At 37.9% G+C, this 14,239-nt stretch overlaps 1 protein-coding gene across 1 annotated transcript in view; it reads left to right on the top strand.

Annotated features, from left to right (window-relative positions):
* Positions 1 to 14,239, top strand: part of BANK1 (B cell scaffold protein with ankyrin repeats 1) — a 313,671-nt gene that overhangs the window by 75,017 nt on the left and 224,415 nt on the right. Inside the window, exon 6 of the mRNA XM_062198907.1 lies at positions 11,530 to 11,669. Coding sequence (XP_062054891.1) covers positions 11,530 to 11,669 — 140 coding nt within the window. The remainder of the gene's footprint in view (positions 1 to 11,529; positions 11,670 to 14,239) is intronic.

Below are 14,239 nucleotides of genomic sequence, written 5' to 3'. Positions count from 1 at the left end.
AACAAAACACAGGACAGGGGGCTGGCACCGTTGCTCACTTTGTTAATCCTCTGCCTGCTGCACCAGCATCCCATATGGGTGCTGGGTTCTAGTCCCGGTTGCTCCTTTTCCAGTCCGGCTCTCTGCTGTAGCCCGGGAGGGCAGTGGAGGATGGCCCAAGTGCTTGGGCTCCTGTACCCGCAAGGGAGACCAGGAAGAAGCACCTGGCTCCTGGCTTCAGATCGGCACAGCACTGGCCATAGCAGCCATTTGGGGAGTCAGCCAACAGAAGGAAGACCTTTCTCTCGCTCTCTCTGTCTATAACTCTACCTGTCAAATAAAATATAAAAAAAGGAGAACAAAAGAAAGGCTTCAAAATTTGTTTAATCAGTTTTATAGTGATATGGGAGCCTTAAATGAAAACACAAGCACCCAAAGAAAACTACTTATTTTTATGCTTAGATTATGTAATGGATGGACAATTGTGTAAAAAATGATTGGACCAAATGTTTACAGGCTGAAGAGGGATGCTCCAGAAAGACCATGGACAGTCTTTTCTGTGTAGCATTCCTTCCTGCAGGATATAAAGCAGGACCTCTATGGAATAAGGGTCTTCAAGGGAAAAAGAAACCTTTCTAGGTTTTATAACTTGCTTTGGAGAAGAGGAGTTCCAATGTATATGACCAGCCCTAGTGAACATTTTGGTTTCTGTGACTCACTTAGAGAAGAGGAGTAAGAGAAGAAGGATGGGTGAAGGTCACATAAATCTGCCGTCAGAGCTTTTCTGCTCTCTTTCAGTGCAAATCACTCAGCACAGAGTAGCCACACACTGAGGTTTCAAGTTTTGAGCACCAACACGGGCAAACTAATACTCAGAAATCTGGAGAGAAAGCTAAACTTGGAGAGTGATGTCTGAGATCTGCTTCTCTAGAGCACAGTTCACAGAAGCACGTGTTAATTCTCGCTAAAAGCGAGTGAGGATTAATTTGAGACAGCAAAACTCCTAGGGGGCTGTCCTTTTAAAAGGCCCCCACACTTGTGTGGATTTTACCTCTAGGAACCCCACTAGGCTCACATAGTGAAGATCTGAGAAAGAGCCCCTGTAGTCCTGGCTGGGTCAGAGGAAGAATAATCAGAGTGAAATACTCCCAGCATGTTCTCCATAAACAAGGCTTATCACCAGGGGACGATGCTTTCCATAAGCCTTGCCCCAGCTGCAGAGCATCATGCCACCCTAGCCGCTCCTAGCCTCCCTGCCTTTCTTAAGAGGGTGTTGGGGAAACTGTCCCAAAGCTAAAGTGCTCACGAAGTCACAGCAAAGGGACACTGGGAGACTAAGATTGAATCATGAGACTAGAAAGTTCCCCCTCCCCACTACTTGCAGTTATGCACAACAGGATTTTTATATAATGTCACTGAGTTATGGTCAGAACTGCAATTCTCACCCTCTCAACAGAAAGGGCTACTTAGGAAGATACAATCAGCAAGGAGGACAGCAAAAGGGACTGTAGAGAAATTGGAAATCTCTCGTACCAATGGCTACAGCAAACATTAAATACGGCCTGACTGCTAGACAGATTATCATACATTTTTTTTTTCACACTAAGATTATTTATTTCAACTCTGATTACCTGGTACATGTCGTGTTTTCAACCAAAAATTATAAAGCATGCTGAGAGGCAAGATAAAATACAGGAGCAAAAGAGAAGCATTAGATCAGACTTAGATGTGACATTGGTACTGAAATTATCAGGGAATTTTAAATAACTATGATTAAAATGTTAAGTAGTCTCATAGAAAAAGTAGACAGTGTGCTATAAATTATGTAAAAAATAGATTTTAAAAAAAAATTTATTTGAAAGGCAGAGCTAGAGGGCGAGAGATCCTCCATCCACTGGTTTGTCCTCCAAATGGCCCTAACAGCCAGGGCTGGGCCAGGCTAAAGCCAGGATCCAGAAAGATCCACCAGTTCTCCCAACTGGCTGCAGTGGCCCAAGCTGTTGGGCCATCCTCTGCTGCTCTATCAGGTGCACTAGCAAGGGGCTGGATAGGAAGAAGAGTCACCACAACTCGAACCTGCACCTGGGATGCCAGCACTGCAGGCAGCAGCTTAACTTGGTACACCAAAATGCCAGCCCCTAAACAGATAGATTCTATGAAAGAATCAGAATGAAGAGCTAGAAATCAAAAATATCAGAAGTAAAAATTAACTTTGATTGGCTCTTTAGTAGACATAGGTGAGAAAAGTCTCAATGAACTTGAAAAGAGGTCAATGAAGATTTAGATGCAATGAGAAAAAAATTTAACAGGGCTGATATTCAAGAAACATGAACAATTTTGAAAGAGTAACATGCATTTAATTGCAGTACAGACAGAAGAATGAGAAAAATGAAGCAAAGAACGATTCATATATTAATGACAGACCCTAAAACACAGATCCAGGAAGCTCAGAAAACAAAGCATTATAAATTAAAAAAAAAAAATCATCACCTAGATAAATGAATGTGCTTCAAAATGTTCATGGAAAATGGAATTAAGCATAAGTTTATTTTGGTGCAAAAAGATTTTGAAATCTACATATGGTTTTTCCAAAATTCTCCGTGAATATTGTAAAGGCCTCTTGGGCATGAATTTTGTGCCAAAATATACCTATCTTTTTTTTTTTTTTTTTTTTTTTTTGACAGGCAGAGTGGACAGTGAGAGAGACAGAGAGAAAGGTCTTCCTTTGTTGTTGGTTCACCCTCCAATGGCTGGTGTGCTGCGGCCGGCGCACCACGCTGATCCGAAGGCAGGAACCAGATGCTTCTCCTGGTCTCCCATGGGGTGCAGGGCCCAAGCACTTGGGCCATCCTCCACTGCACTCCTGGGCCACAGCGGAGAGCTGGCCTGGAAGAGGGGCAACTGGGACAGAATCCGGCGCCCCGACAGGGACTAGAACCCGGTGTGCCAGTGCCGCTAGGCGGAAGATTAGCCTGTTGAGCGGCCATTGGAGGGTGAACCAACGGCACATTAACAGTGCCTGGATCTGAAGTGAAGCAGCCTATATTCCCATGTGGGTGCCCATATGGGATGCCCACATCTCAGGTAGTGGCTTTACCCTCTATGCCACAGCACTGTTCCCACTAATTTACTTGATAGAAAGTATTAGGGATTCTCTTTTTTTTTTTTTTTTTTTTTTTTGACAGGCAGAGTGGACAGTGAGAGAGACAGAGAGAAAGGTCTTCCTTTTGCCGTTGGTTCACCCTCCAATGGCCGCCGCGGCTGGTGCGCTGTGGCCGGCGCACAGCGCTGATCTGAAGGCAGGAGCCAGGTGTTTATCCTTGTCTCCCATGGGGTGCAGGGCCCAAGCACTTGGGCCATCCTCCACTGCACTCCCTGGCCACAGCAGAGAGCTGGCCTGGAAGAGGGGCAGCCGGGACAGAATCCGGTGCCCCGACTGGGAATCTAGTGTGCCGGCGCCGCAAAGTGGAGGATTAGCCTATTGAGCCTATCTTTTAATTGCATTTTCCGTGAACATTTTGAAATATTCACATATCACAATTAAAATGCAGAAAGTTGAAAACAGGGAGAAAAATCTTATAATGCAGAACAAACAAGTACCTTACCTATACAGGAGAAAGTAAAATAATTATGTTGGATCTCTCTTCAGAAAACATAGATTCGATGATTGCTTACCTTGTCTCTTTTGTTGAAGAACAGTAGTTTTTTCTTCATACTACTTGTTGAACTCTTTTACTTAGTGTAGGATTAACTATATGATCATTAAGTGAACTGAAATAGATCATTGTAAAAATTAAGAGTGGGAATGTGACAAGGGGGAGGAAGAAGGGTTGGATCTCTGGTGGGAGGGATGGTGGAGGGAAGTAGAACTATGTTCCTAAATCTGCATATGTGAAATACATGAAACTTGTATAACTTAAATTTAAAAAAGAAAAAGTGAAACCAAAAAAGAAAATGCCTTAAGCAAGAATAGATGGATTGAAATATATTAATTATTTTAAAACAAAACACAACCTGAAAATCCATATCCAGTGAAATTTTTCTTAAAAAATAAAGGCCAAATAAAGACTTTCTTAGAAAACAAGAGATGAGGGAATTCATTACTAGCAGAACTTTTCCTGTAAGAAATGTTGTTAAGTCCTTTGCAAAAATGGTAAATGATAACAGCCCAGAAACTTGTTTGTACACAAAGAAAGAACATGTAAATAAAGGAAAACGATAGACTGTGTTATTTATTGTTAACTGATCTAAATGACAAATCCATCTCTAAAGTAAACACAGTAATGATGCATTGGTGATGGTAGACTATGGATAATTGAAATGAATTACATCAGTGTCAGAGAATGAGAGGTAAGAATTGGAATACTCTATTATCAGGAACGTATGCTACATGTAAAGTGATACAAAGTTTTTTGTAGGCAGACTTAGATTTATTAAAAATATTTATTTTTTAAATCCAGCGCAGTAATTAGGAGATAAGTGGAATCATATCAAATTCTCAAAACAGAGGGCAGTCAAAGGGCAAAACAACAAATGCAGTGGGGGAAAAAAAGTTAAAATATAGTATATATAGCCAGCGCCTTGGCTCCCTTGGCTAATCCTCCACCTGTGGCGCCAGCACCCCGGGTTCTAGTCCCCGCTGGGGTGCCGTTTCTGTCCTGGGTGCTCTTCTTCCTGTCCAGCTCTCTGCTGTGGCCTGGGAGTGCAGTGGAGGATGGCCCAAGTGCTTGGGCCCTGCACCTGCATGGGAGACCAGGAGGAAGCTCCTGGCTCCTGGCTTTGGATCAACGCAGTGCCAGCCTTAGCGGCCATTAGGAGAGTGATCCAACGGAAGGAAGACCTTTCTCTCTGTGTCTCTCTCACTGTCGATAACTGTCTCTGTCTCTCTCTCTCACTGTCTAACTCTGCCTGGCAAAAAATAAAAAATAAAAATAAAAGAATAAAATATGGTATATAGTAACTCAACTATTTACTGAAGCCAAGCATTCTCTACTCAAATATAAGTGGTCTGAGAGTACTAATAAAAAGAGAGATTGCTAGACTGGATTAAGAGCAAGACACAACTGTATGTTGTTTGTAAGAAACTCATATATATAAAGACACAGACAAAAATAGTTATACAGCAAGAAATATCATACCAACACTAACCAAAGGAAAGCTGGATAGCTCTCTTAATTCAGGTAAAGCACATTTAGAATAAGGAAAATTATTTAATGATAAGCAGGAGTACTATATGCAAATAAAGGCAACATTCTCCAAATGGACAGAATGGTCCTAAACATTCATGCATTTAACCACAGAGCATCCAAATATGTGAAGCAACAACTGATGGAATGAAAGGGGAAATATACAAGTCCATTATTCCAGGTGAAGCTGTGTGCACCCCTCTTTCAGTAACTGTGGGATCTAACAGCTAGACTGTCAGTAGGTAGACAGTTGGCCTGAACAGTTTTAGTAACCAACTTGATTTAGTTGACATTTATAGAATACTGTAATAATAGCAAAATGTATTCTATAACTCATATGGTACAAGTACCAAGATAAACCACATGTTGGATGTTTTTTAAAAATACTGTAATCAATTCAAAATAAAAGAAATCATGCATAGTGTTTTCTCAAACCACTTTAGAATTCAGATAGAAATCAATAACAGAAAGATAGTTGGAAAATCTGTAAGAACTTAGAGATTTAAAAACATGTCTAAATCAAAATTTAAAATAGTTTGAGATAAATGAAAGTGCATCTTATTAAAGCTCAGGGGAGCAGAAATTATAACACTTGTAGCAGAATTTTATCAGTAAATATTTCTAACAACAACAACAAAAAAACTAAAATCAGTAACTCATACTTCCTTCCTAAGAAACTAAAGAAAGATGAGTAATTTAAGAATAAAGCACCAGAAGAAATTCATTAGTTAAAAATTAGAACAGAAAACAATGAAAGGCAAAGCAATAAAGACAATGAAACCCAAAGCTAGTTCCTTTCAAAGAGTCATAAAATTGATAAGTTTCCAGCCAGGCTAACAACAACAAAAAATAAAGACATAAATTGCCATTATCATGAATGAAATAGAGGTCATTACTTTGGATGCATGAATAGTGAAAGGATAATAAAGTACTACAATTAACTTTGTGCCTTCGAATTTGGTAAGTTGGACAAATGGACAAATTTGTTGAAAGATATGAGCTACCAAAAATAACACATGAGAAATGCATAACCTCAAGAAATTGGGCTCTTAATTGTTGAATTTCTATAAAGGAAAACACCAGTGCCAGGCATTTTTACTTGGCAAAAATGCAGATAAAAGAAAAAATTATGTTAGAGTAAAATTATGCTAACCACTGAGAAAATCCAAGACACTCTCTTCTAAGTCATTCGTTCCCTTTTGATATACCTCCCCATCTTAACCTGACTTTGTATTTGGTAAATTAGCTAGTGTTGCCATCTCTCCTTTCCTTTCATCTCAAAAATTCGATATACCTAATAGTAAGAGGGTCTCCAAAAATTCAACAAAATTGAGTATTAAGAAAAAAACGCAAGGATTTCAAATTTTTTCACCAAAATAGTCTTTCTTGAACCTAATTTTTCCATGAACTTTCAAAATACCCTCATAATTTATCTTTAAGGAGGCATGCTGTATTAATGACAGACATAACTGTGTCTCTGACAAAGATCTTTGCAAATGCTATAATCTCAGCTTACAGCAAAAACCCATAAAATATATTTGAGTGCTTTAAACTGGAAATATTAACTAATTTCTACACTGGAGCAAGAGAGTATTCCTCAGGTATCTTAAAGACTGCCAGCAAAAATTCAACACAGCAGGGAGACAACCAATTAAAAGTTGAAAGGAATGCATAATGTATCCACAAAGATAAAGAATCTCTTTATTAATTAAGAAACTGTGCTTTGGATAATGTAAATTATAACTTTATATTTCATTAAAGGAACATGAAAGTTACCTCAGGATATGCCATATATTATGCTGAATTTGCTTAGGGAAAAAAGCACCAACTGATAATAAGTTTTTGTAGGTATCATAATTCAAGAAAACAATTTTAACATACTTCATTTTTTTAAAAGATTTTATTTATTTGTTTGAGAGGTAGAGTTACAGACAGTGAGAGGGAGAGACAGAAAGGTCTTCCATCTCCTGGTTCACTCCCCAAATGGCGTCAACTGAGCCGATCAGGAACCAGGAGCTTCTTCCGAGTCTCCCACATGGGTGCAGGATCCCAAGGGCTTGGGCCATCTTCTGCTTTCCCAGGCCAAAGCAGATAGCTGGATCTGAAGAGGAGCAGTCAGGACTCAAACTGGCACCCATGTGGGACGCCAGTGCCACAGGTGGAGGATTAACCTGCACCACAGTGCCAGTCCCAGCATACTTTAAATTGATATTAATTTTAGGCCAGGCCAAGATTTTGAAGCCATCTATTTTTATTGAAAGATAATGTTCTAATAAAAGCAATGATATGCTGGTTTCAGTTCTTATGTATCCACTTGCTGTTTACCAAATCGGAAAAAGCTAAAATCGGTTCATAAAGGAACATAGCTTTCCAGGTAGTAGAAATACATAAGCAGAAGTGCTCTGAAATTAATATAGTTGTGAAATATCCATAAACTACTTCAGCTTGTCCCTAATCTAAATGGATGGACCACTTAAATCACGGGGAATGGGAAGGTTGACAAAGATGTTAGAATGACCTTGAATTTGAGATTTGAAATTTAACCAGAATTATTTTTCTATCATTACATCTATAAAATTGTACCTTATTTTGTATACATGGAGGAACTTTAAATGCGCATAAAAATGGAATTAAAAGGTAAAAATAGAAATGGGCATTACTACACAGTGGGTTAAACCATACACTGGAGTGCCCACTTCTTATCCAAAAGGTAGTTCAAATCCCAGCTACACTACTTCTATTCCAGCTTCCCTGCTAATGCATCCTGGGAGGTAGCACACGATTGATTCAAATGCTCAGGCCTCTGCCACCCATGTAGGAAACTCAGATGGAGTTCCTTCCTCCTGGCTTTAGCCCTGCTCAGCCATGGCTGTTAGAGGTATTTGGAAAATGAACCAATGAATGAAAGATCTCTTTCTTGTCTTCTGTTGCTCCACCTTTCAAGTAGATGAAAATTTAAAAAAAAAAATAAAAGCTACAAAATTTATTTCCCAACATATGTTTCATAAAATTCAAGACACTTTTTTAAAGCTATGCTACCATTTAGTCCATCACTAAAGAAATGAGGCTTCCTGGGAATTTAACCATGGCAATACATTTTTAAAAAATATTATTAACTAAAGGGAAATGTGTATCCTTTTGAGAGTTTTTAAGATTAACCAACAAATAAAATGAGAAGGAGCCACCTCAGGGCTACAACGTGAGTGTCTAATGACATCCAATCAAAACTCTTGAGAAATTGTCCTAGTTTGATGAGAGGAATGAGCAGCATTGTAAAGATAGAGATGGTCTCTATGGGGGAGTATGCCTGGATGTATTTCTAGTATAGCTTTGGCTAACTTTCTCAAAACACTCTCCTACTAAGCATGTGTTATCATTCTTTGGCCCTCTAGAAAATAAGCAAGATGTCTTGAGAATCCTTCAAAAAACCGTTGCCATGACCTTTGCTGTTGACTGATAAACTTGCTTTGACAGAAAAGCTTCTACCTCTTAGTACCTACAGTTTTAATTAGGCTTTATCTTCAGGATCACACTGGTAATACCATATCTCATCTCTTGTTACAATTCTTTGAAGAAATTCTTTAGGATCTTGATCCTACTTATTGCAGATTTCCATTGAAAACTCTACTGTTGTCTGCATTGGTATTGTGCACAGCATATCTGTTACCCATTGAGCAGAAAGTTTGCTGCACTTTGGTTTTTATGGTTAGAATGGTGGAAGCTGAACCATTAAAGATGCTTATGATACTGGTATTGTTTCTACCATTATTCTGAGTCCTCTTCAATTAGGATGTGTACAAGATTGTTATTTTCCTTGCAAATTGATGTGGATGATCTGTTGCTGTAGGCTTCATCTTCAGGATAGCCTCATCCCTTCTTGAAATGAGGTGTCATTTGTAAACTGTTGATTTCTTTAGGGAATTATGCGCAAAAACTGTTGGTAAATCATGAATAACTTCATCATTCTACCACTCAAGCTTCACCATTAATTTAATGTTTGATTTTCAATTTTAGCAGAATTCATGTTATTCGGATAGTCTATTTTTTCACTCTCCTTGGAACCTATAAGCTAGATCCTGTTGAGAATAACAAATTAATATGAATTAATTTAGGCACAAAAATGAATTTAAATCCATGCAGTTTGTAAAAAATAATATAATATTTTCCTTAAGATTCTCGAAGGTCTCATGTATTTCTCATGGGGACAAGGAATTCCAATTTTTCCCACCCAAGTGTGCCTTGTTTCTCTTCACAGCTGACTATCAAGGACATCCTTCCCTGATTTGGCAATCAGTGTGCACTTCCAATTTCAGATTTTACATATCTAGTCTACCTAGTAAACAGAATTTTATTTTGCTTTCTTCTATTAGAATCCTTAAGTTAATTGATTTTTTATTTTTATTGAAGATCTTTAAAATATAGTCATATTGAACCAAATTTAAAGGAAAATAATGCTCAAACTGCCAAAGCATGTGGCTAATTCAATACTTATTAAGGATGACCTCCCAACCAGATAAATCCAGAAGGCATTCTCCTTATGAAATATGGAGTTCTCTCCTTATGACATTGCTCTTATATCAGCATCTTTTTCAGTAGATATATTTTAATGTCTTGAGTCAGCTAATGACTGAATATATCAGAAACAAAGCAGTTTATTTTCACGTTAGATATAAAGAAATTGAAACATTTAAGTATTATGTATCAAAGAATTACCAAGAACTCTGACCATATATCTGTCATTATTCGTTACCTTTCTTTCAAACAGTTGATTCCCTATGGTGAAACTTCTAATCTCTTTTCTGATAAGCAAAATCAATATTTTCTTTCAAAATCATTTGATTACTTACTATGATAAAATAAGAATTGAAACAAAAATATCATCTTTATGAAATCTACTGAAGTTGATTTCATTTGACTCTGGTAATTCTTGAAACTTCTTTGCTATATGCATACTGCTTTACCTGATAAAATGTACTTTTACATCATCCAGTTTTGTTGTGATTTCTCTCACATTCCCTATTGGGAGAATTATTTGGGAAGAGAGTACTTCTACTTTTCTACATATATCTTCTTCATAGCACAACTTAGTGTCTAGTCAAGCAATAAGAAAAGAGGAAATTTCAGTCCCTTTATCTACTTAAGATTGTTCTCCTTGCCTTTTAATTTTCCTAAATATTATAATATTCTAAGAGGTCCTTCAGCCTCTTCATAAGTGAAATCAATGCTTACACCTTAAGAATTAAGTATTCAAAGTAATTGGTCTTATGATTAATGACTTATTCCAAACCTCAGATTATTGGGTGACAGTTTCTCTGGAGAATTTGGGAAATATGTCCTTGACAGACTGAATGCTTTGAAGGTTTGCTCTATAAATGAAATGAAAGGGGCTAGCACTGTGGCATAGTGAGTGGAGCCGCGGCCTGCAGTGCTGCCATCCCACGTGGGTGCTGGTTTGAGTCCTGGCTGCCCCACTTCTAATCTAGCTCCCTGCTAATGCACCTGGAAGAGCAGCAGAGGATGGCCCACATCCTTGGGCCCCCGCACCCATGTGGGAGACCCAGATGAAACTCCTGGCTTCATTGCAGCCATTTGGGAGTGAATCAAGGATAGAACTAACTTTCTCTTTCTCTCTGCCTCTGCCTCTCCTTCTCAGTAATTGACTTTCAAACAAAAAAATAAAAATCATTTAAAAAATGAAACAAAAGAGCAAGATTTTGTTAACTTTTGTTAGATTAAAACACAGTAACTATTCTATTTAAGTGGTTGCCTCTTGCTATTCTTTCATGGAAAGTCCCAGATTCTTGTGTAATGTTACCACTGCTGGTATTTTACAGCAGAATTCATAGTACAGTATATCAGACACTTAGAGTGACTTGTTTATGAAGAAGCTTTGGATGAATGTATGTGTGAATGATCCCAAAGGATCCGAGCATTAAATCTTGCTTTCACAAGGGATTTTTGTTATAATCAATTGAATATAAGTTCTGTAATATTAATTGGTTCTACTCTTTCCAAATATAGCATTGAGAAGCATAGATATAGTTAATTGGATTTCTCTCATTAAGATAAATAACAAAAACCTAACTTTAAATGAGTAGTTGTACTTCTCTAAATTTTAAAGCATATATAAGGGTGATTTTAGGCCATGACAAAGATAAGTAGTGAGAAATGTTTAGTGACTTCCTTTTATTATAATTTAACATGTGTTTTTAGCTTGTATGTTTTTGGAAAAATAATCAAGTCTAAAACTGTGCATACCATTTTGTGGTTTGACCTACTAAGATTAAAAAAAAAACATTTTAACTGCTAGAGATTAGTAAAATTATTATGAATTCTTAAAGTTTTCTTGTGTGTGTTTTATAAGATTTTCCTGCTGGCTTGGTCAATGTGGATGTCTACTGTGATGGAATCATGAAGGCCACAACGGAGATTAAATACTATACCACTGCAAAGGCCATGGGATGTCTATGTAGAGTGGCAGATCCAGGGGAGGGCTTATGCCAGGTAAGTTGATCTTCCCTTGAAGTTGATCAGAATGGAATCTAAAGAGCTAAGGCAGGATAAGAGGATTCCCAGTTTGCTGTAAAGTCTGAATGTTCTTTGAATAACAAAGAATTACTGCTCAATAGGAAGGGAAGAAGTGAATCTCTGTTAGAGAGAGGCAGACAAATTTCCAGTGGGAGACAGCTAATCCATTACAACATCACTGTTGTGATGAGCTCATTTTAAAGCTGTTTCAGAGCAGATAAAGAGGGAAGGATTAAAGAAGAGTGTTAAGGCATGAATTTCTTCTTTATTCAGGTCTGGACAACACAAAATTTAAAAAAAGTCAGATAATCTATCCAATGCATTGAAAATAAGGACTGAAGCCAAACATGGAGCATTTGGTATTTATCTAGACATTAGTGTTTTCATGAGGACACTTCCAAGATCAGCGTGTTTTCTTAGTTTCATTATTTTTCAGTCATTAGTTTTTTTTTAAATTAAACTTTTATTTAATGAATATAAATTTCCAAAGTACGGCTTATTGGTTACAATGGCTTCCCCCCTCCCATAACTTCCCTCCCACCCGCAACCCTCCCCTTTCCCGCTCCCTCTCCCCTTCCAATCACATCAAGATTCATTTTCAGTTCTCTTTATATACAGAAGATCAGTTTAGTATATATTAGGTAAAGATTTCAACAGTTTGCCCCTATATAACAATACAAAGTGAAAAAAAAATACTGTTGGAGTACTAGTTACAGCATTAAATAAGAGTGTACAGCACATTAAAAACAGAGATCCTACATAATATTTTTTTTAAAAACTTAATTAATTTTCTATGCCATTTCCAATTTAATACCAGGTTTTTTTTTTCAATTCCAATAATCTTTATATACAGAAGATTGATTCAGTATATAATTAGTAAAGATCTCATCAGTTTGTACCCACACAGAAACACAAAGTGTAAAAATACTGTTTCAATACTAGTTATAGCATCACTGCACATTAGACAACACATTAAGGACAGATCCCACATGAGATGTAAGTACACAGTGACTCCTGTTGCTGACTTAACAATTTGACACTCCTGTTTATGGCGTCAGTAATCACCCTAGGCTCTAGTCATGAGTTGCCAGGGCTATGGAAGCCTTTAGGGTTCGCTGATTTTGATCTTATTCCGACAGGGTCATAGTCAAAGTGGAAGTTCTCTCCTCCCTTCAGAGAAAGGTACCTCCTTCTTTGATGGCCCCATTCTTTCCACTGGGATCTCACTCACAGAGATCTTTCATTTAGGTCTTGTTTTTTTTCTTTTCCATGGTATCTTGGCTTTCCATGCCTACAATACTCTCATGGGCTCTTCAGCCAGATCCAAATGCCTTAAGGGCTGATTCTGAGGCCAGAGTGTTGTTTAGGACGTCTGCCATTCTATGAGTCTGCTGTGTATCCCACTTCCCATGTTGGATCCTTCTCTCCCTTTTTGATTCTATCAGTTAGTATTAGCAGATACTTGTCTTGTTTGTGTGATCTCTTTGACTCTTAGACCTATCAGAGCCATCAATTGTGAACTGAAATTGATCACTTGGACTAGTGAGATGGGATTGGTACATGCCACCTTGATGGGATTGTATTGGAATCCCCTGGCACATTTCTAACTCCACCATTTGGGGCAAGTCTGATTGAGCATGTCCCAAACCGTACATCTCCTCCCTCTCTTTTCAGTCATTAGTTTAATTTCTGCATTTTATTATATTATTTTTTTGGTTACTTGACACTTTGTTTTTTTTTTAACTTTTATTTAATAAATATACATTTCCAAAGTACAGATTTTGGATTACAGTGGCTTTTTCCCCCATAACCTCCCTCCCACCCACTACCATCCCATCCCCTGCTCTCTCTCCCATCCCATTCACATCAAGATTCATTTTCAATTATCTTTATATACAGAAGATAAATTTAGTATATACTAAGTAAAGATTTCAACAGTTTGCACCCACACAGAAACACGAAGTGTAAAGTTCTGTTTGAAGACTAGTTTTACTGTTAATTCTCATTGTACAACACATTAAGGACAGAGATCCTACATGGGGAGTAAGTGCTCAGTGACCCCTGTTGTTGATTTAACAATTGACATTCTTGTTTATGGCGTCAGTAATCACCCGAGGCTCTTGTCATGAGCTGCCAAAGCTATGGAAGCCTTTTGAGTTCGCCAACTCCGATCTTATTTAGACAAGGTCCTAGTCAAAGTGGAAGTTCTCTCCTCCCTTCAGAGAAAAGTATCTCCTCTTTTGATGGGCCATTCTTTCCGCTAGGATCTCACTCACAGAGATCTTTCATTTAGGTAATTTTTATTTTTTTGGCAGAATGTCTTGGCTTTCCATGCCTGAAATACTATCATGGGCTTTTTAGCCAGATCTGAATGACTTAAGGGCTGATTCTGAGGCCAGAGTGCTGTTTAGGTTATCTGCCATTCTATGAGTCTGCTGTACATTCCGCTTCCATGTTGGATTGTTCTCTCCTTTTTAATTCTATCAGTTAGTATTTGTGATCCCTATTAAATATGAGTGGGAATAAGAGAGGAAAAAGATGTACAG

This window comes from Lepus europaeus, chromosome 8 (assembly GCF_033115175.1).
Source record: "Lepus europaeus isolate LE1 chromosome 8, mLepTim1.pri, whole genome shotgun sequence".
In the NCBI taxonomy this organism is placed as follows: domain Eukaryota; kingdom Metazoa; phylum Chordata; class Mammalia; order Lagomorpha; family Leporidae; genus Lepus; species Lepus europaeus.
This window is presented reverse-complemented; position numbering and strand designations above follow the sequence as displayed.